The sequence below is a fragment of the Saccostrea echinata genome, unplaced genomic scaffold, assembly GCF_033153115.1.
Source record: "Saccostrea echinata isolate AGI-Se365-2 ecotype Australia unplaced genomic scaffold, CSIRO_AGI_Sech_v1 ptg000025l, whole genome shotgun sequence".
In the NCBI taxonomy this organism is placed as follows: domain Eukaryota; kingdom Metazoa; phylum Mollusca; class Bivalvia; order Ostreida; family Ostreidae; genus Saccostrea; species Saccostrea echinata.
Window position 1 is genome coordinate 18,067,692 of NW_026889774.1, and position 21,028 is coordinate 18,088,719.

Here is a 21,028-nt window from a genome sequence, read left to right on the forward strand (position 1 = left end):
TCATGTTTTCTTATGCTTTAGATAGATAATCATGCGAAGTTTAAGTTTAAGAAGTGAGTTAAACAAGGAGAAAATCTATATCAGTCGAAAAAAAACAATATATTTAACAAGAGGCCCATGGGCCACAGCGCTCACCTGAGTAACTTTGGCCTTGCTGTTTTTCATGTGATTTCTCCCCCCCCCCCCTTGTAGTGCTTATTGTGGCCCCGCCCTACCCCCAAGGGTCATGATTTGAATAATTAGAATCTACACTAGGTACCCCAGGATGCTTCCACATAAGTTTCAGCCTTTCTGGCCAAATGGTTCTTGAGAAGAAGATTTTTAGTGATTTTTTCTGCATATTTCAATGTAAAACTTGGATTCCCTATTGTGGCCCCGCCCTACCCCCAGGGGTCATGATTTGAACAATTTAAAATCTACACTACCCCAGAATGCTTCCACATTATTTGCAGCTTTTCTGGCCCAATGGTTCTTGAGAAGAAGATTTTTAAAAATTTTTCCTACACATTTCAATGTGAAACTTGGATTCCCTATTGTGGCCCCGCCCTACCCCCGGGGGTCACGATTTGAACAATTTAAAATCTACACTACCCAAGGATGCTTCCAAATAAGTTTCAGCTCTTCTGACCCAGTGGTTCTTGAGAAGAAGATTTTTAAAGATTTTTACTACATATTTCAATGTAAAACTTGGATTCCCTATTGTGGCCCGCCCTACCCCCAGGGGTCATGATTTGAAAAATTTAAAATCTACACTACCCAAGGATGCTTCCAAATAAGTTTCGGCCTTTCTGGCCCAACCCAGGGGTCATGATTTGAACAATTTAGAAGCTGCACTACCCCAGGATGCTTCCACGTAAGTTTCAGCTTTTCTGGCCCAGTGGTTCTTGAGAAGAAGATTTTTTAATGACCCCACCCAATTTTTGTATTTTCTTGATTATCTCCCCTTTGAACGGGACCTGGCCCTTCATTTTAACAATTTAAACTCCCATTCACTCAAGGATGCTTAGTACCAAGTTTGGTTAAAATTGGCCCAGTGGTTCTTGAGAAGAAGTCAAAAATGTGAAAAGTTTACAGACAGACGGACAGACAGATGGACGGACAGACGGACGGACGGACGGACGACGGACAACGGGTGATCAGAAAAGCTCACTTGAGCTTTCAGCTCAGGTGAGCTAAAAACAGCTTAGAGAGACAAAAGGGTTACATTATTGATGACATATAGTACATATTAGAATTCAAAAATTGGAAAAGGGTGACTGGACCCAAGATTTAAAATGAAAAAATGGAAGGGGACATTTTTATGTATCAGTCGTCAAAACGATATATTTAAAAACAGCTTATAGAGACAAAAGGGTTACATTATTGATAACATATAGTACATATTAGAATTCAAATACAGGAAAAGGGTGACTCGACCCCAGATTTAAAAAGAAAAAAAATTGAAAGGGGGGAGGGGAAAGGCAATACCCCAAGTGCATGTGTAAGTAATGCCTTACGATAAAATTAATTTTTAGATTCTCATCCCATTTACCCCTCTAAAAATGTCTTGTTCGTTTGGTTTTTTTTTTTCTATTCTTATACGTATAATCATAAAATCAAGTTAGATTTTTTTGAGTTATCTCCTGTCTGTATGTGAAATGAAATATATGGAGATAACGAACAGTATTCAAGCTAAAAATAAATAAAAACATTTTTTAAAAATATATACTGAAAATACAATATATTTAGCCGGGACGATATTTGGCGGAAATTCATTCATAAAGAAGTTATTGTAGCTATGAGCTCACTTCTGAATGTTCTAAATAAAAACATTTCATATGTATACTTGAATAAGAGGATAACCATTTTCCGCCAGCACGCTGAAAAATACACAGCCAAATGTAGGATACTTATCTATGAAAAAGAAAAGAAAACAAAACAAAAAGAAAAGAAAAGAAAAGAAACGGTAAGAAAACAACACATAAAGAAAATACATTGAAAGAAGAAAACTAAAGGACTGATTGTCGTTTTACGTCCCTTGAGATAATTTTCACTGAGACGTACAAAGAATATTAGAAGAGAAACATATCTAATAATCATTTCATTGCTATTGAATTATTATGATACGATTCGTGGGTCATATGAAAGCAGATAGACGTGAATTAAAAAATATTTTGTTTTTCTGCTCTGTATACCGGATCGATATTCATGACATCAAGCGTGACGTCGCGATAATTTATGACGTAGTTCTTAAAAATGTTAAATTTTGCGATATAAAAGCAATTATCTACATTTAAATTACGAGGAAACAAACCCGAAGACATATTAATTTTTTCACATCGATTTATTTCAAATCAATTTTATTTTAAGATACCAAAGAGGGGAACAATTTCGTCTGCACCATTTAAAAGTTAATGATATTTTTTTAAACAAAATCTTGCCTGAAAACGAGCCGAAATCGACGTTTTTCCTATATAATTCAATACAATTACGTCGAAAATGTTACTACAACAATGGCATCTTTGGGATTTTTAAAATAACATAAAAACAATGCAAATTTTATCAAATTTTCAGAGAATGTAAGACAAAGGTAGATGAATCATATAACTAATTTCCATGGTATGTTTTCGGACACTTTTAAAAGGCCTGCAAACCCGCGACCTACATTAATTACCCAATAAGCAAATAATAATTTTTAATATAGATGTTTTCAGATCGATATTTACATTTTCTTAGTCCTGGTCATCATCCACTTATTTTTAACATTTTGGTAGCCTTGTATTCGTAAAGTACATCTACAAAGCACACACAGGTGACAGAAATAAAAAAAATTATGTCACTGATTTTCTCAATCTTTTAATTACACATACCTTGTTGACATATCGCAACCAAAGAAGTTTCTCTCATGAAAGGGAAATCATTTAAAACATACAAACTTTTCAGAGTTATCTTTCCTTTGTAAACAAAGGTAAATACAGTAAATTACATCCCTATGAACCTGTAAAATTTGTGCAATCTTTCAAAATAAGTCTCCACAAATTTTAATGATTCCACATTATCTAGTTAAATTTTGATCTGGTCTTACAAATAATTAAATCAAGACAGAATGTTCTTAAAAATAAATTCAGCCTTCTTTTATTATAAAATACTGTTGATACAAAAACAAAAGAATCTTATTTAAGTTTGAACCCTTAGCTTCACTAGAGTCTTGGAAGTCATGGTGACCCTAACCCACAAAATTACATCCCCACTAACAAATACTTTGTCAACTAGTATATAACAAGTACCCATGAATTTACACCCCCACAAATCAGTAAACTTTTGGTTATACCATGAACATTGACCCCCTTGAATTAAAATGATTCAACAGTACTTACCTTTTCTAGTCTTCTTTTGGCATTTGATTCTTTCAGTCGACGGATTTGCTGTTCTCTCCTTTCCTTTAACTGATCAGCTGTCAGTTGACTCCCACTTACCTATCAGAAAGCAATAGTTTTTTAACAGAATCCCCTGCATTATTCAATAATCATGGTTTTAATTAAAAGAATGACTAAATATAATCCGATTCAACATGAAAAGACTATTTTCTTGCAAATATACCGGTATAATAGATACATCATACTTTAAATAATTTTTTGTTTGAGTGGCCAGGTTATCATACAGAACTTAAAAAAAAAAAACTCTAGACCAACTTTTAAAATAATGTTTAATACCCTCTCTCAACTCAGACTGAAAAATCTGGGCTTGTTCCCGTTTTGCACACATTTGAATTTCAGGCATACAAAAAATGTGTGCAAAACGTGAATTTGTCCAGGTGAGATAATTACTTAATTGGTATAGTCTGTATCATACAGTAAATAGGAAAGAGGTGAACCTATAGGGAGAGAGTAGGAAAATAAAATACGAAATTAAAAAAAAATATATATATGTGCATTTTGTTTTTATTTATTTCTTTACTTGAATAATAAAATAGAAATTTTTACTAAATAATTAATCGTGAATAGTAATCAGTGAATATATGATTTGTCAGCTTTAAAATTATTTATTTTTGAAGAACTGGCAGATATATTTTCTAGATATAATAATTAATATTGAATAAAATAATTAATAAATCCCCACTTTTCCAATAACAAGAGGCCCATGGGCCACATCGCTCACCTGAGTAACTTTGGCCCTGCTGTTCTTCACCTAATTTCCTACCTTGTAATACCTATTGTGGCCCCGCCCTACCCCCGGGGTCATGATATGAACAATTTAGAATCTACACTACCCCAGGATGCTTCCATGTAAGTTTCAGCTTTTCTGGCCCAGTGGTTCTTGAGAAGAAGATTTTGCCTTCATATTTCAATGTAAAGCTTGGATTCCCTATTGTGGCCACGCCCTACTCCCAGGGGGTCACGATTTGATCAATTTAGAATCTACACTACCCCAGGATGCTTCCACATAAGTTTCAGATATTCTGGCCCAGTGGATCTTGAGAAGAAGATTTTTCCTATATATATCAATGTAAAACTTGGATTCCCTATTGTGGCCCCACCCTACCCCCGGGGGTCACGATTTGATCACTTTAGAATCTACACTACCCCAGGATGCTTCCACATAAGTTTCAGCTATTCTGACCCAGTGGTTCTTGAGAAGAAGATTTTTCCTACATATCTATATATATTAATGTAAAACTTGGATTCTCTATTGTGGCCCCACCCTACCCCTGGGGGTCACGATTTGATCAATTTAGAATCTACACTTCCCAAGGATGCTTCCACATAAATTTCAGCTTTTCTGGCCCAGTGGTTCTTGAGGAGAAGATTTTTTAAGTCTTTTACTACATATTTCAATGTAAAACTTGGATTCCCTATTGTGGCCCCGCCCTACCCCCGGGGGTCATGATTTGAACAATTTAGAATCTACACTATCCCAGGATGCTTCCACATAAGATTCAGATATTCTGGCCCAGTGGTTCTTGAGGAAAGATTTTTAAAAATATTTTCTACATATTTCAATGTAAAACTTGGATTCTCTATTGTGGCCCCGCCCTACCCTCGGGGGTCATGATTTGAACAATTTAGAATCTACACTATTCCAGGTTAATTCCACATAAGTTTCAGCTTTTCTGGCCCAGTGGTTCTTGACAAGAAGATTTTTAAAGATATTTTCTGCATATTTCAATGTAAAACTTGGATTCCCTATTGTGGCCCCGCCCTACCCCCGGGGGTCATGATTTGAACAATTTAGAATCTACACTATCCCAGGATGCTTCCACATAAGTTTCAGCTTTTCTGGCCCAGTGGTTCTTGACAAAAAGATTTTTAAAGATATTTTCTACATATTTCAATGTAAAACTTGGATTCTCTATTGTGGCCCCGCCCTACCCTCGGGGGTCATGATTTGAACAATTTAGAATCTACACTACCCCAGGATGCTTCCACATAAGTTTCAGCTTTTCTGGCCCAGTGGTTCTTGAGAAGAAAATTTTTAAAGATTTTTTCTACATATTTCAATGTAAAACTTGGATTCCCTGTTGTGGCCCCGCCCTACCCCCGGGGGTCATGATTTGAACAATTTAGAATCTACACTACCCCAGGATGCTTCCACGTAAGTTTCAGCTTTTCTGGCCCAGTGGTTCTTGAGAAGAAGATTTTTTAAAGATCCCACCCAATTTTTGTCTTTTCTTGATTATCTCCCCTTTGAAGGGGGCTTGGCCCTTCATTTTAACAATTTAAACTCCCCTTCACCCAAGGATGCTTTGTACCAAGTTTGGTTAAAATTGGCCCAGTGGTTCTTGAGAAGAAGTTGAAAATGTGAAAAGTTTACAGACGGATGGACGGACGGACGGACGGACGGATGACGGACAACGGGTGATCAGAAAAGCTCACTTGAGCTTTCAGCTCAGGTGAGCTAAAAACTATTACATACATTAAATAAATATTTATAAGCATAGGTAAAATACAGGTAGACCTAACCAGAAATCAGACTATAATTGTTGTCAAAACACATTTCACACCTATTGTTCTATACCTAATTATCAAATGTGTGCAAAACGGGAACACACCAAAAATCTGGGTTGGTAGGTAGGTGGGAAAAAATTTTTTTCACAGAAAATTTTAAAATCAATGCTGAATTTTCAAAATTTCACCCCCAAATGCATTAAAAAATAATTGTTCTTTGAAGTTAAACAAGAGGCCCAAGGGCCTTAATGGTCACCTGAGTACAATACAACAATTTAGAGAATCCATAAACTGATAAATGAAGCTTTGTTGCCCAAAAGCAAGAAAAATAGAAAGATTTGCATCAACAACATAATTGGTCTAGTATCTAATCTGTTCCCCATTTATCACTATTACCATGCAGACTATTAAGAAACTGTCTATTTTTTAACTCATATTATTACTTCTCACATTGGTCTCTCTTAGCCTTTGAAGAACATTTAAAAAAGGTAAGTTATTTTTGTCTCAAATTTATTCATCTATTACTTCCAAGTCACCTGATCATTAAAACTATGAAAGTACTTTTTGTATTATACAATAAATATTCTTGCATAATTCTCTTATTCTATTAAGCATTCAAATACATTATTTACAGTGATTTATTATCAAAGGTGAATGGCAAAGGGGAATAACTTTGCTCAGCAGAATACAAGTTAAAAGAGCACTGGTCAGGACCAGAACACTTGATTAAATGGTCCAGGTGTTCAAAATTCTGGTAAAAATACCCCTGCATATTAAAACTTTTCTCTGTTTGCCCCAGATATGCCAAGAAGCATAGAAAATTTTCAAAGAAATGCATTTTCACTATATTATTAAATAAATAAAGCCCCATCCTTACACCAGAACAACTGCCCATTGGCCATAAGCTCACGATTCTGGAATAAGCACCCTTGCTCATCATAATTATACACTTGTTTCTTTGCTTTATAACCAGTAGTAGAAAAAAAATATTTCGAAAGAAATTATGCATTTTCACTATATAACCAATAGAGCCCCCTCCCCTTCACCAGAACCCCTGACCCTGGGGCCATGAATTTCACAATCTTGGAGGAGGCATTCTTCCTTATCATAACCATGCACTTCCTTTGTTTGAAAAATACCCAGGAGCAGAGAAGAAAATTTTGAAAGAATTTATGCATTTTCCCTATATAATCACCAGAACCCCTGAGCCAAGGGCCATGAAATTCACAATTTTGGAAGAGGCAACCATGTTCGTCATAACTATGCACTAAGTTAGTTTTTTTAAAACCCAAGAGCAGAGAAGAAGATTTTCAATGAATTTATGCAATTTTAATGAAATTTTACTATATAATCAATGGAGCCCCACCCTAACACCTGAACCCCTGACCCTGGGGCCATGAAATTCATAATTTCTGAAAAGGCAGCCATTTTCACCATAACTATGTTCTTAAATAGTTTATTTAATACACAGGAGCAGAGAAGAAGATTTTCAAAGAATTAATGCATTTTCACTATATAATCAATAGAGCCCCACCCTAACACTAGAACCCCTGACCCTGGGGCCATGAAATTCACAATTTTGGAAGAGGGACTCTTGTTCATCATAACTATGCACCTAGTTAGTTTATTTAATACCCAGGAGCAGAGAAGAAGATTTTCAAAGAATTAATGCATTTCCACTATATAATCAATAGAGCCACGCCCTAACACCAGAACCCCTGACCCTGGGGACATGAAATTCACAATTTTGGAAGAGACACTCTTGCTCATCATAACTATGTACTTAGTTAGTTTATTTAATACCCAGGAGCAGAGAAGAAGATTTTCAAAGAAATAATGCACTTTCACTATATGATCTATATAGCCCCACCCTAGCACCAGAACCCCTGACCCTGGGGCCATGAATTTCACAATTTTGGTAGAGGGCTCAATGCTTATTACAATCATGCCAACAGTTTGACTGCTTGATGTCCAGGAGTAAAGAAGAAGATTTTTAAAGACTGCATTAATTTTGGTGGTTTTAGCCCCACCCCTCAGGCCCCAAAGGGTGGGGGGGCAGGGATCAAGAAATTCACAATTTTTGTTCCCCTTTACCCAAAGATGCTATATGCCAAATTTGGTTGAAATTGGTTAAGCGGTTACAGAGAAGAAGCTAAAAATGTTCAAATGTTAACGCAAATTGCACAATGACAGACAAAAACGGATAGCAATAGGTCACCTGAGTGACTCAGGTGACCTAAGAAAAGTTTTGAGTGGGGCCATTTTTAGCCAGTCGGTCGGGAGAGGGCAACCAAACAAATTTTAAAGATTACCCTGTTTCATTTTTTTTTTTTTTTAATTTAAAGAGGCTGGGGGGTTGTGGCCATTTTTAGACTATATTGATCTCCTTTAGAAGAAGAGCTCCATATGAAGATATAGAAAATGATCAAATTTTAAAACTAAAATTTTTGAAATTTTTCTTTGCCAAATGATAGTTGACAGCTTAAGATATATCTAAAAAATTGAGTTAAATCTGGTGGTTAATTTGTGGTTAATTTGTTGACCCCCCAGCCTCCTTAATGAAATTTAAATATAGTTTAACAAGTCCCAAGTGCATAATTTGTAACACAATTTGAAGAAAAACTTAAAATAAAAGTTCTGTACAGTAAGAACTCTTTTTATACTGTGTAACTCTTTGGTAGCCTTGGATTTCTTTTCTGACCTTACTCTTCTCTCAGAAGCAATGATTTGGAAATAAATGATATCCACCAGTATATGGGAATGCCTGCACTTTAATTTAAAATAATGTAGACCTTAGATAGGAAGTGTTTTATAGATGTTATCCAGTAAAATTCTGTTAAACTCTAGAACCAATATGTATGCTTGATTCTGTCTAATGTTACCATATTAGAACAAATCATATGTACTCTTTTTAACAATGCACCAGTATACATAATCATTTGACAGTTTGTGCTCTGAAATTTTCAACATACTATTTTAAAATTCAATTTCCAAAACGTCATCCTTTTTTGACCCCATTCCAGTCTATGAGGCATAATTTGAATAAAGTTTTACATTTGCTGTCTAACACATTTTTTCTTGAAAGGACTTTAAATTCACACAAATCCAATTTCTCTGTTTCTTCATTAGCTACTTTCAAAATCAGGTATCTTCTTTTATTTGGGGGAAAAATGAATGTCCTTTACCTAAGGCTTAAGGATGATAGTAAGAAAACTAAGCATGTTGGTTAAATTGCTTCAAGAAATTTAACAAAAGATAAATATACAAAACAAGAGGCCCATGGGCCACATCGCTCACCTGAGCACATTGGCTAGGCAAAAGCACAATCAGTTCAGTATTGAAAAGACCGGGGGGGGGGGGGGGGGGGGGGGTTTGAATTTTAAACTACCTGATGATGCTTCCATGTCAATATAACAAATGGCTTTGTTGTACTTGAGAAGATTTTTTAAAAAAAATTCTCATATATTCCTTTGTAAAAATTTGATCCCTCATTGTGGCTCCTCCCTATCCCAGGGGTCATCATTTGAACAAACTTGAATCTACACTACCTGAGGATGCTTCCATATCAATATGACTAAACATAGCTTTTCTGTTCTTGAGAAGAAATATTTTTTCTATATGTTCTTATGTAAAACTTTCCATCCCCCATTGGGCCCCATCCTACCCCTGGGGGTCATCATTTGAACAAAATTGAATCTTCACTACCTGAGGATGCTTCCATATCAATATGACTAAACATAGCTTTTCTGTTCTTCATCAGAAGAAATTTTCCTTTATATTTCTATGTAAAACTTTGATCCTCCATTGTGGCTCCGCCCTACCCCCGGGGGTCATGGTTTGAACAAACTTGAATCTACACTACCTGAGGATGCTTCCATATAAATATGACTCATCATGGCTTGCTGTTCTTGAGAAGAAATATTTTTTCTATATGTTCTTATGTAAAACTTTCCTTCCCCCATTGGGCCCCACCCTACCCCTGGGGGTCATCATTTGAACAAAATTGAATCTACACTACCTGAGGATGCTTCCATATCAAAATGACTAATCATGGTTTGCAGTTCTTCAGAAGAAGATATTTTCCTTTATATTTCTATGCAAAACCTATCCTCCATTGTGGCCCCGCCCTACCCCCGGGGGTCATGGTTTGAACAAACTTGAATCTACACTACCTGAGGATGCTTCCATATAAATATGACTCATCATGGCTTGCTGTTCTTGAGAAGAAGATTTTTAAAGATTTTTCCTATATATTTCTATGTAAAACTTTGATCCTCCATTGCGGCCCCGCCCTACCCCCGGGGGTCATGGTTTGAACAAACTTGAATCTACCCTACCTCAGGATGCTTCCATATAAATATGCCTCATCATGGCTTTGCTGTTCTTGAGAAGAAGATTTTTAAAGATTTTTCCTATATATTTCTATGTAAAATTTTGATCCTCCATTGTGGCCCCGCCCTACCCCGGGGGTCAAGATTTGAACAAATTTGAATCTACACTACCTCAGGATGCTTCCATATAAATATGACTCATCATGGCTTTGCTGTTCTTGAGAAGAAGATTTTTAAAGATTTTTCCTATATATTTCTATGTAAAACTTTGATCCTCCATTGCAGCCCCGCCCTAATCCCGGGGGTCATGATTTGAACAAATTTGAATCTACACTACCTCAGGATGCTTCCATATAAATATGACTCATCATGGCTTTGCTGTTCTTGAGAAGAAGATTTTTAAAGATTTTTCCTATATATTTCTATGTAAAACTTTGATCCTCCATTGTGGCCCCGCCCTACCCCCGGGGGTCATGATTTGAACAAACTTGAATCTACCCTACCTCAGGATGCTTCCATATAAATATGACTCATCATGGCTTTGCTGTTCTTGAGAAGAAGATTTTTAAAGATTTTTCCTATATATTTCTATATAAAACTTTGATCCTCCATTGCAGCCCCGCCCTAATCCCGGGGGTCATGATTTGAACAAACTTGAATGTACACTACCTAAGGATGCTTTCACATGAGTTTCATCTTTCCTGGCCCTGTGGTTCTTGAGAAGAAGATTTTTAAATGATGCCATTATTTTTTCAGTAATTCCTAATTATCTCCCCTTGAAAGAGAGCTTTCAGCTCAGGTGAGCTAAAAAGTTCAAAAACACATTAAAATGAACAAGAGATAAATAAAACTGGCTAGCAATGTCACCTATAAGATTCTGGTGACCTAATACAAGGGGAAAATGAGCCAAAACAACATCTAGACAAGAGGCCCATGGGCCACATCCACACCTGAGCACTTTGGCTAGGAAAAAGCAGAAATCAGTTCAGTATTGAAAGGTTTTAATAGAAAAGTGGTTTGGAAAGGGGGTTCATGATTTGAATAAACTTGAATCTACATTTCTTAAGGATGCTTTTGAATAAATATGACCAATGATGGCTTTGCTGTTCTTAAGATGAAAATTTGATTTGAAATATCCTTTATATTGCTTTGTATAACTATGATCCCCCATTATGGCCTCTCTATTCTCCTAGAAGGTAATGATTTGAAGAAATTTAAATCTAAATTACCTGAGGCTGCTTTAATATTATTATGACCAATCATGGCTTTCCTGTTCTTGTAAGGAATTTTAAAGATTTTTCCTATGTAATCCCTACCCCCGGGGGTAATAATTTGAACAAACTTGAATCTACACTACCCAAGGGTGCTTCCATATAAATATGAACAATCATGGCTTTGCTGTTCTTGAGAAGATTTTTCCTATGTAAAACTATGATCTCCTATTGTGGCCCCACCCTACCCCCAGGGGTCATGGTTTGAATAAACTTGAATCTACACTACCTTACAATGATTCCATATAACTTAAGTTTCATATTTTCAAGCACAGTGGTTCTTGAGAAGACTTTTAAATTATGCCATTAATTTTTCAGAAAATCATAATTATCTCCCCTTGGAAGAAGGCATGGCCCTTCATTTGAACAAATTTGAATCCCCTTTACCTAAGGATACTTTGTAGCCAGTTTCGTTGAAATTGGCCAAGTGGTTCTTGAGAAGAAGATGAAAATGTGAAAAGTTTACGTCAACAGAAAACGGACAAATTTCGATCAGAAAAGCTCACTTGAGCCTTCGGCTCAGGTTAGCTAAAAATAGCTTTAGCTGTAGAATACCTCGTTTATCTTTATGACCACTAGAACATGCTATTTTTTAGAACAGAGTTTCATTCAAAAAATGCAAGAGTACGAACTGCAGCATTATATGGTAGTTGTATCTTGGTAACATTGTTCTCGTAATAATCATTGTCAGTCCAATCCTCTAATTCTTTAATATAATCTTCTGCCATGTAACAATGGTCTCTAACTAGCTCCTAAAAAAGACAATTGATTGAGTTTTAATGTGAAAATGAATCCAGCTACACTGTATACAGTGAAAACTTAATAACTCTAACATCTTTATAAGAGAGTTGATTCCATTATGTTTTTTTATGCTTAAAATAATTATACAATTATACATAATGTTAAATTTTTTTATGACAAAGAAGCTTTTATTCACGTGTGAAAAAATCTTAATTTCACATCCTTCTTTTAAATGAAAATGTTTCTCACAGCCAATATATAATTCATTTTGTATTCAAGCAGAATGTTTTCTTAATCATAAAAATTGAATAATCACAGGGGGATTTCAAAATGGTGATAAATTGCCAATAAAAGTTGTCACAAATAAAAGTGGGTTTATAGTAATATTACAGAAAAAGTTAACTTTACTAATTAAGTGTAAAACAACTTGTCCATTGCTATAACTTTCATCTTTATAATTACAATTACTATTTGTGCCTTAAACTTCTCGCAACCATATGATATTTCTGACCTCTGCTCTGCTCAGGGTGATGGCTGCCATGTGACCTGGGTACTTAAGCTGAAGGAGTCTCTGCATGAATGCATCAAGCTGTGCCCCACCCATATTGATCCGACGGCAATGGGCAGAGTATATCCTCCCTCCCACAATGGGGATGAGAGAAGTGGTCTGATAACCACAGCCCAAGATTAGAGAGTGTGTCTGGTCTATAAAACACATCAACATGACCATATATTGTCAGGGATTTTTCATGCATATAAATAATATTCTCTTAATGCTACAGTTTTAGATACAGTACCCGTAATGTCCTGGTTATTATATAGACTGAACAGTGAATCCACCCCATAGGCCACAGATGGAACATGGTAACACTCAAACAGCAACTCAGACATTTCTTTAAAAAATACATAAAATCATGCACAATTTTAAACTGCACAGTTTTGATAATGTGTTGCTTATAATTTAAATTATGCTACTTAATCAGATGGTGTGATGGCAATAAAGCAGAAATATACTGTATAGCTAGGACATACTATAGCTAGGTGGGGGTATGATTTTGGGCTATGGTTTATAAAGATTTACCAATGCATTTATAACTAGAACTATCCAAAATAGACAAATACCCCCCACTGGGTTTTTCAGAAAAGGTACCAATTAAGTCACTAAAGTTTTATGGATCTAAGAGGTGTTCACAATTTGTTTAAACATTTAGAGTGAAGATTTATTTTGCTCATTATACATGTACTAGCCTTATAAAACATAAATACAAATACATGTAATTACATTGTTTTTTATAAGACTGGGGAAAAAAAATAAATTGCAATTATCTGTCATGTTTGTGATACATGGCACTCTGCAAAAAAAAAAAATCATATTATACTATATCAAATTAATCTTGATAACTTTAAACCAAATTCATTTTAAAAATAAAAGCTGGTCATCCAGTAACTAAGTACTTTAATTTGACAGAAATTATAAATTACAATTCAGAGAGTTAGAGAACCGATATCTTTTATTCTTCTGCCTAATTCCCAGGAGATATACAGATGTAGATAACACCTGCTAAATCAGAGATGCTCTAACAACTTCCCACACTGAACTCATTAATTAATCTTTAACTGGATTTTAACTGGATTCATGTCCACTCATTACTCCCAAGGGACAAATGGATTTACACTATCTGCAATGTAATGCACCCTGAGTTTGTATTGTAATAGAAAATGCATATTTATGTCATTATGTTGAAAACAAAGATTTTTTTATTTTGTTACAAAGCTTTTATTATATAATGAAAAAAAAGAACTGTCTAACCTTGATGCAACATTTTTAAATAAGGTTACTGCATGACTCTTGAATTTGTAGGGACTACCTACCAAAAAAACTTTTTTTGATACTTGGCGATTTTTTTAGTTTTAATAATTAGTTTTAAGCTGCTATTCACATTTTTGTACAGATGTACCGACTTGCTTCTAGATTCTATGTCTCAGACCTACTGTAAATACTTGCCTATAAGTCAGTTTTTTGAGAGTTAAACTTTGGTCCAAAACTATGTATCCGACTTATACGCAAGTTATAAAAAGATTGGTATTTTAACAGGTCAATCCCTCTAATTTAAGATTAAAAAATACAACCGACTTATAGGCGGACCAACTTATAGGTGAGTATAATTATTACGGTACATGAACCCAAAATGACTAATTAAAAAAAAAACACCTGTAAAATGCAGAAAAATAATCCAATCATGATGAAAATACCAGATGCACATTTTCATATAGTGAATAATGAGTGTACAAATTTTCAGACAAATCCATGCAATAATCTCTGAGAACAAGTCAAGACAAAATCATGTCTACAGACAGATGGACATGCTGATTCCAATATAAACCACCCCCACCCCACCCCTAAAAAAAACAAAAAAAAAACTTCATTTGTGTGAGGTATAAAAATCAATAAATTTAACAATATCAATTTATTTCAAATAAATAGAAGAGGGTTAAACAAAATAAAATGTGCCAAATTTTGTAGTACATTTTGTAGAGCCAAATCTGTCAACTTAATGACCCCCTCACCCAAATAAACAGTAATACAATATACTGTAAATGAATTCTCCAACTTTTAGATAGGGTATTCATTTCCTAGCTTAAGACCTAATGTCTCTCTGTTCTAAATTTCATGGAAAAAACAAGAGGCCCGTGGGCCACAATGCTCACCTGAGCACTGTGGCTATAAAAGGTTCAGTATTGAAAAGTTTAAGATCATAAGTGGTACCAACCTACACCTAAAAGGGGTTGGGGGATATGATTTGAACAAAAACTAAGGATGCTTACATATTTTGTAGCTTTTCCCCTATAAGTTTGCACCTACCCATGATTTGAACAAACTTGCATTTACTCTTCCCGAGGATGCTTCCATATAAATATGACCAATCATGGCTTTGCTGTTCTTCGTCAGAAGAATTTAAAGATTTTTTTCTATATATTCCTATGTAAAACTTAAATCATCCATTGTGGCCCCACCCTACCCCTGGGGGTCATGATTTGAACAAACTGGAATCTACTCTACCTGAGGATGCTTCCATATAAATATGACCAATCATGGCTTTGCTGTTCTTCATCAGAAGATTTTAAAGATTTTCCTATATATTCCTATGTAAAACATGGATCATCCATTTTGGCCCCCACCCTACCCCTGGGGGTAATGATTTGAACAAATTTGAATCTATACTACCTGAGGATGCTTCCATATAAATATGACCAATCATGGCTTTGCTGTTCTTGAGAAGATTTTAAAATAATTTTTGTATATATTCCTATGTAAAACTTTGATCATCCATTGTAGCCCCACCCTACTGCCGGGAGTCATGATTTGAACAAACTTGAATCAACACTGCCTGATGATGTTTCCATATAAGTTTCATCTTTCCTGGCCCAGTAATTCTTGAGAAAAAAATTTTTAAAAGATGCCATTAATTTTTCACAAATTTGTAATTATCTCCCCTTGGAAGATGGCGTGGCCCTTCATTTGAACAAACTTGAATCCCCTTCACCCAAAGATACTTTGTAACAAGCTTGGTTGAAATTGACCCAGTGGTTCTTTAGAAGAAGTCGAAATTGTGAAAAGTTTACAGATGGAAAGACAGCTAGATGGACAGATGGACACCGGTCAAAATGTGATCAGAAAAGCTCACTTGAGCCTTCAGCTCAGGTGAGTTAAAAATTCAGACTTTGATTTTTATCAATAACAAAAGAATTAGATTCAAATGGAAAAGGGATTGAGATATGAAGCGTGGCTTACATTTTCCAAAATCAAATATATGTCTATCCATGTTACGAAGAAAGTTGGACACAGTAAACAGACGCATTAATTCATTATCACAACAATAAAAGTATAAGGTATATTTAAAAATGATATTTTCTGTCATACTTATTAAATTCATACCAGAAAACATAATGAAGCGATGCTTTTTAAATCGGAATTCCATCTTTTTTATCAATACTTGTGAAAACATAGGTAATCAGAGATTACAGAGCTCACCTCAACGAATGTTGTCTTTAAGTAAGCCACACTAAACTAATAATCTAGGAGTGTGCATCCCTAGATGCAACATTTATGCAATTTTGGTCTGATAGGGCTTGCAGTTACTTGGGAATAAACTTATCTGAAAACTTAAAACTAGTCACTCATCCAGAAAATGTAAGTCAAATCCAGCATCTGAAGCACGTTTGAGATTGTTCGTCCCTTGATGCATCATCCATACAAGTTTGGTTCAGATAGGCCTTATAGTTACTTGGAAATGAGATCTGCTCCAAAAACTTTAACCTGGTTACTCATCTGGAAAATGTAGGTCAGATCCAGCATCCGAAGCAAGTCCAGTAGTGTGCATCCTTAGATGTATCATCCATGCAAGTTTAGTCAATACAGGGCTTATAGTTACTTGGAAATGACATCTGCTCCAAAAACTTTAACCTGGTTACTCATCCAGAAAATCTAGGTCAGATCCAGCATCTGAAGCAAGTCCAGTAGTGTGAATCCTTAGATGTATCATCCATGCAAGTTTGGTCAACATAGGGTTTATAGTTATTGGAAACGACATCTGCTCCAAAAACTTTGACCTGGTCACTCATCCGGAAAATGTAGGTCAGATTCAGCATCTGAAGCAACTCCAGTAGTGTGCATCCTTAGATGTATCATCCATGCAAGTTTAGTCAAGGTAGGGCTTATAGTTACTTGGAAATAAGATCTGCTCCAAAAACTTTAACCTGGGTACTCATCCGGAAAATATAGGTCAGATCCAGCATCCGAAGCAAGTCCAGTAGTGTTCATCTTTAGATGTATCATCCATGCAAGTTTGGTCAATATAGGGCTTATAGTTACTTGGAAATGAGATCTGCTCAAAAAATTTTAACCTGGTCACTCATCCAGAAAATATAGGTCAGATCCAGCATCCGAAGCAAGTCCAGTAGTGTGCATCCTTAGATGTATGATCCATGCAAGTTTGGTCAATATAGGGCTTATTGTTACTTGGAAATGAGATCTGCTCCAAAAACTTTAACCTGCTTCAAAAACTTTAACCTGCTCCAAAAACATTAATCTGGTCATTCTTTAGCTGAAATTGCAGCATCTGAAACCTTGACTGGTAAAATGAAACACACTAGAAGCATCCTCCATGCATCTCTGACTAATATAGGCCATAAAAGTACTTGAAAAGAAAACTGCTCCAAAAACCTTAACCTGGGACGCTGACGCTGATATCGAGGGTATTACATAAGCTCCCCCAACTTCGTTGAGGTGAGCTAAAAATGAGTCTCTCAGTAAGAATTATCTTTCTTTAATTTTATCTTTTTTTTTCCTAAAGAAAAAATATACTACTTATAAAAGTACTCTGCCTAGTTCGTTGTAAATTATACAACTTTTTTTTAAAAGTTCTTATAAAGAAATAGAAATATTTTAATTATTTTAACAAGAAAATAAACTAGATGCAAATGTTTAAGATAGAAAAATATAAATACCTAACAAATATATTAGCAAAAGAAAATACAAATCACTGTTAGAAAGATGTGTTTTTGCCAAAGGGTGTAATTACCATGTAGGAATTTTACTGGTAATCAAGTAAATGACTAAATAAAAATACCTGATTTAACTAATTTTCGGATATTTTTTTTTGGATTTAATTCCTTCGGAAGTTATCTTTCTTATCAGAAGGACAATAGACCTTAAAAATGAAAAGAATTTTGAGTACAGTAAAGCTTGTTTAGTACGAACATGGATATAACGAATTTACAGATGTAGCGAATTTTTTGCAATCCCCAGCAAAATTCTTAACAATTCCTTGTAAAATATTACGGATATAACGAACTCGGATAAAATGAATTTAGGGTTAAAGCGAACTGATTCTGTGTCCCCTAGAAGTTAAAAATAATGAAATTTACATCTTTTATAGCGAATTTTTAAAAGAATTAAGTTTTTAAAATATTGAACTGACATTTACTTTGTAAGTATATATATTTAGAACACTATTCATTCGAAAAAATTTTAACTCCAAGGTAAATTTTATATTTTATACTTCTCTAAATACATTTGGTAGTCATACTTCAAGGAAAAAAATCTATACTGCAAAGTTGCTATGTTTACTTTAACGAATTTGTTATACGGATATAACGAATTACGGATATAGCGAAGTAAATTCTCAGGTCCCCAGAACTTCGCTATAACCGAGTTTTACTGTATTTCCTATTCTTAATAAAGCATTATTTTGAGGATTTGACTGTTTTAAAATTTAAGCAAAGCTTACGCTGTCGACAGTAGCCTGGGTTACACAATGCCTCTGTCATTACTATTGGGTGATTGACACAACCCTCACTGTTGATGCCAAGGTGAGCAAATATGTAATCATAGATCTGCTCCTGAAATAATAAAATCAAGATCAGTGTTTGAAATAACCGTGCGCCCGACCACCCCAGACGCACAAATTTTGCAGCAGGCGAACAAATTTGCATGTATTGATGCCCGGCTGGACAAGTTTTCTATCATTAAAATTCATGTATGTGATAAATCTCTTTCATATAAACTAATAGTAATGGTAGCAAAGTGTAATAAGCCAAGAGGAAGAAGTCACCGGTCTATAGATTCTGGTTCAAAGTTATTGTGACCTGGTTCCAGTCACATAAATGTTAAAAACAAATTTATAAAAGACAATTATTTTCTCGGGCTAGTAGATCTTTGGCAGGGCTGACAACTTTTACTAGCAGTCAGCCCTGCATGGCTAGCTAATTTTGCAGTGAGTTTCAAACACTGTCAAGATATTCTTTTCATATATGACATTAATATCTGAGGCATAGCAATTACGCTCAATAACAAGAGGCCCATGGGCCACAATGCTCACCTGGGTCAATATGGCCCTGTTGTTCTTAATCAGATTTTTTCTATAATATATTCCTATGTAAAACTTTTATCCCTAAAGTGACACACACATCCCCCTCCAGTGTCATGATTTTTATAGATGTAGCCTCACCCTAGGCCTCAGGGTCATGATTTGAACAAATTTGAATCTACACTACCTCAAAATACTTCCATATTAATGTGACTAAACATAGCTTTAATGATCTTGAAAAAAAGATTTTAGAGAATTTTTTCCTATACATCCATATGTAAAACTCTGATAGTGCATTGTGGCCCCACCCTAGCCTGAACAAACTTGAATCTACACAACCTTAGGATGCTTCCATATCAATATGACTAAACATGGCTTTGCTGTTCTTGAGAAGAAGATTTTTGAGGATTTTTTTCCTATATATTCCTATGTAAAACTTTGATGCCCCATTGTGGCCCCACCCAAACCCCTGGGGTCAAGACTTGAACAAAATTGAATCTACACTACCTTAGGATGTTTCCACATTAATTTACTTATCATGGTTTTGCTGTTCTTGAGAAGAGGATTTTTGAAGATTTTTTTTCCTATATATTCCTATGTGAAACTTTGATCCCCCATTTTGGTCCAATCCTATCCACCGGGGTCACGATATGAACAAATTTGAATCTAGACTAGCTAACGATTCTTCCATATCAATATGACTAAACATGGCTTTGATTTTCTTGAGAAGATGTTTTCCTATGTATTCCTATATGAAACTTTGATACCCCACTGTGGCCCGTCCTTACCCCGCAGGGGTCATGATTAGAATAAATTTGAATCTACACTATATAAAGAAGGTTTCATACAAGTTTCAACTTTTATGGCCCATTGGTTCTTGAGAAGAAGAGTTTTAAAAGATACCACCAAAATTTCATTAATTCTTAATTATGTCCCCTTGCAAGAGGGTGCGGCCCTTCATTTGAACAAATTTGAATCCCCTCCACCCAAGGATACTTTGTGGAGTTTGGTTGAAATTGGGCCAGTGGTTCTGGAGAAGAAGTCAAAAATGTGAAAAGTATAGAGACGGACAGACAGACAGCTGGAAAGACGGACTACAGACAAAATGTGATCAGAAAAGCTCACTTGAGCTTTCACCTCAGGTGAGCTAAAAAAAAAAAGAGACCAATGGGGTACAATGCTCACCTGAGTCACTGCTGTTCTTATCATCACCTCTGTTTTTGGCTTGTTCATATCACAGTGGTAAGCAAAAGAAATAGTGCATTTTTTTTAAATTCATTATTTAGATTTATTAGTTCATTTTAAATTAATCTTTGGAATAACATTTTTTTCATTTTATGTAAAAAATCTTCACATGAGCCATCAGGTGAATTCAACAAAAAGTGGAATTTTGAGAATATACCTGTAGATTTTTTATCTGTCTTTATGTAGGCATATGGCTCAATTATCCCCCCCCCCTCTTTATTGATTTGAGCAAACTTTAATCTATAGTATGTCAGAAAGCTTTCATGCTTCATCTTTTCTGGCCCAGTGTCTAGATAGAAGTTTTAAAAAGACATCACCAGATTTTGCAGTACATGTAATTCTTAATTATTCCCCTTAAAAGAAGATATGGCTCTACAATTGAACAAACTTGAACTCTCTTTAACCAAGGATGCTTTGTTGCAAGTTTTGTTAAAATTGGTCCAATGGTTCTTGATAAGCTTATTGACAACACAAGAAAGACAGACGTCAGACACATTTTGATCAGAAATGCTTCCTTCCAGTGAGCAAAATACAGTGTTTAAAGGATGACTGCACTTAACGCCTGTTCTTGGGTCTTTTTCGGTTGATTCTGTTGCTTTTATATCTAAACCTTATTTCACTTTTGTATGTTTATGAAAGAATCCTGT

At 35.2% G+C, this 21,028-nt stretch overlaps 1 protein-coding gene and 1 long non-coding RNA gene across 3 annotated transcripts in view; one reads left to right on the forward strand and one right to left on the reverse strand.

Moving 5' to 3' along the window:
- LOC133192070 (actin-related protein 5-like) overlaps positions 1-21,028 on the reverse strand; it is a 99,248-nt gene that overhangs the window by 58,637 nt on the left and 19,583 nt on the right. Inside the window, exons 4-8 of the mRNA XM_061327914.1 lie at positions 18,558-18,669; positions 13,065-13,160; positions 12,779-12,972; positions 12,159-12,278; positions 3,357-3,455 (exon numbers count right to left, since the gene is read on the reverse strand). Coding sequence (XP_061183898.1) covers positions 3,357-3,455; positions 12,159-12,278; positions 12,779-12,972; positions 13,065-13,160; positions 18,558-18,669 — 621 coding nt within the window. The remainder of the gene's footprint in view (positions 1-3,356; positions 3,456-12,158; positions 12,279-12,778; positions 12,973-13,064; positions 13,161-18,557; positions 18,670-21,028) is intronic.
- The window catches only part of LOC133192086 (uncharacterized), a 427,629-nt gene that overhangs the window by 51,037 nt on the left and 355,564 nt on the right, over positions 1-21,028 (forward strand). The window lies entirely within an intron of this gene.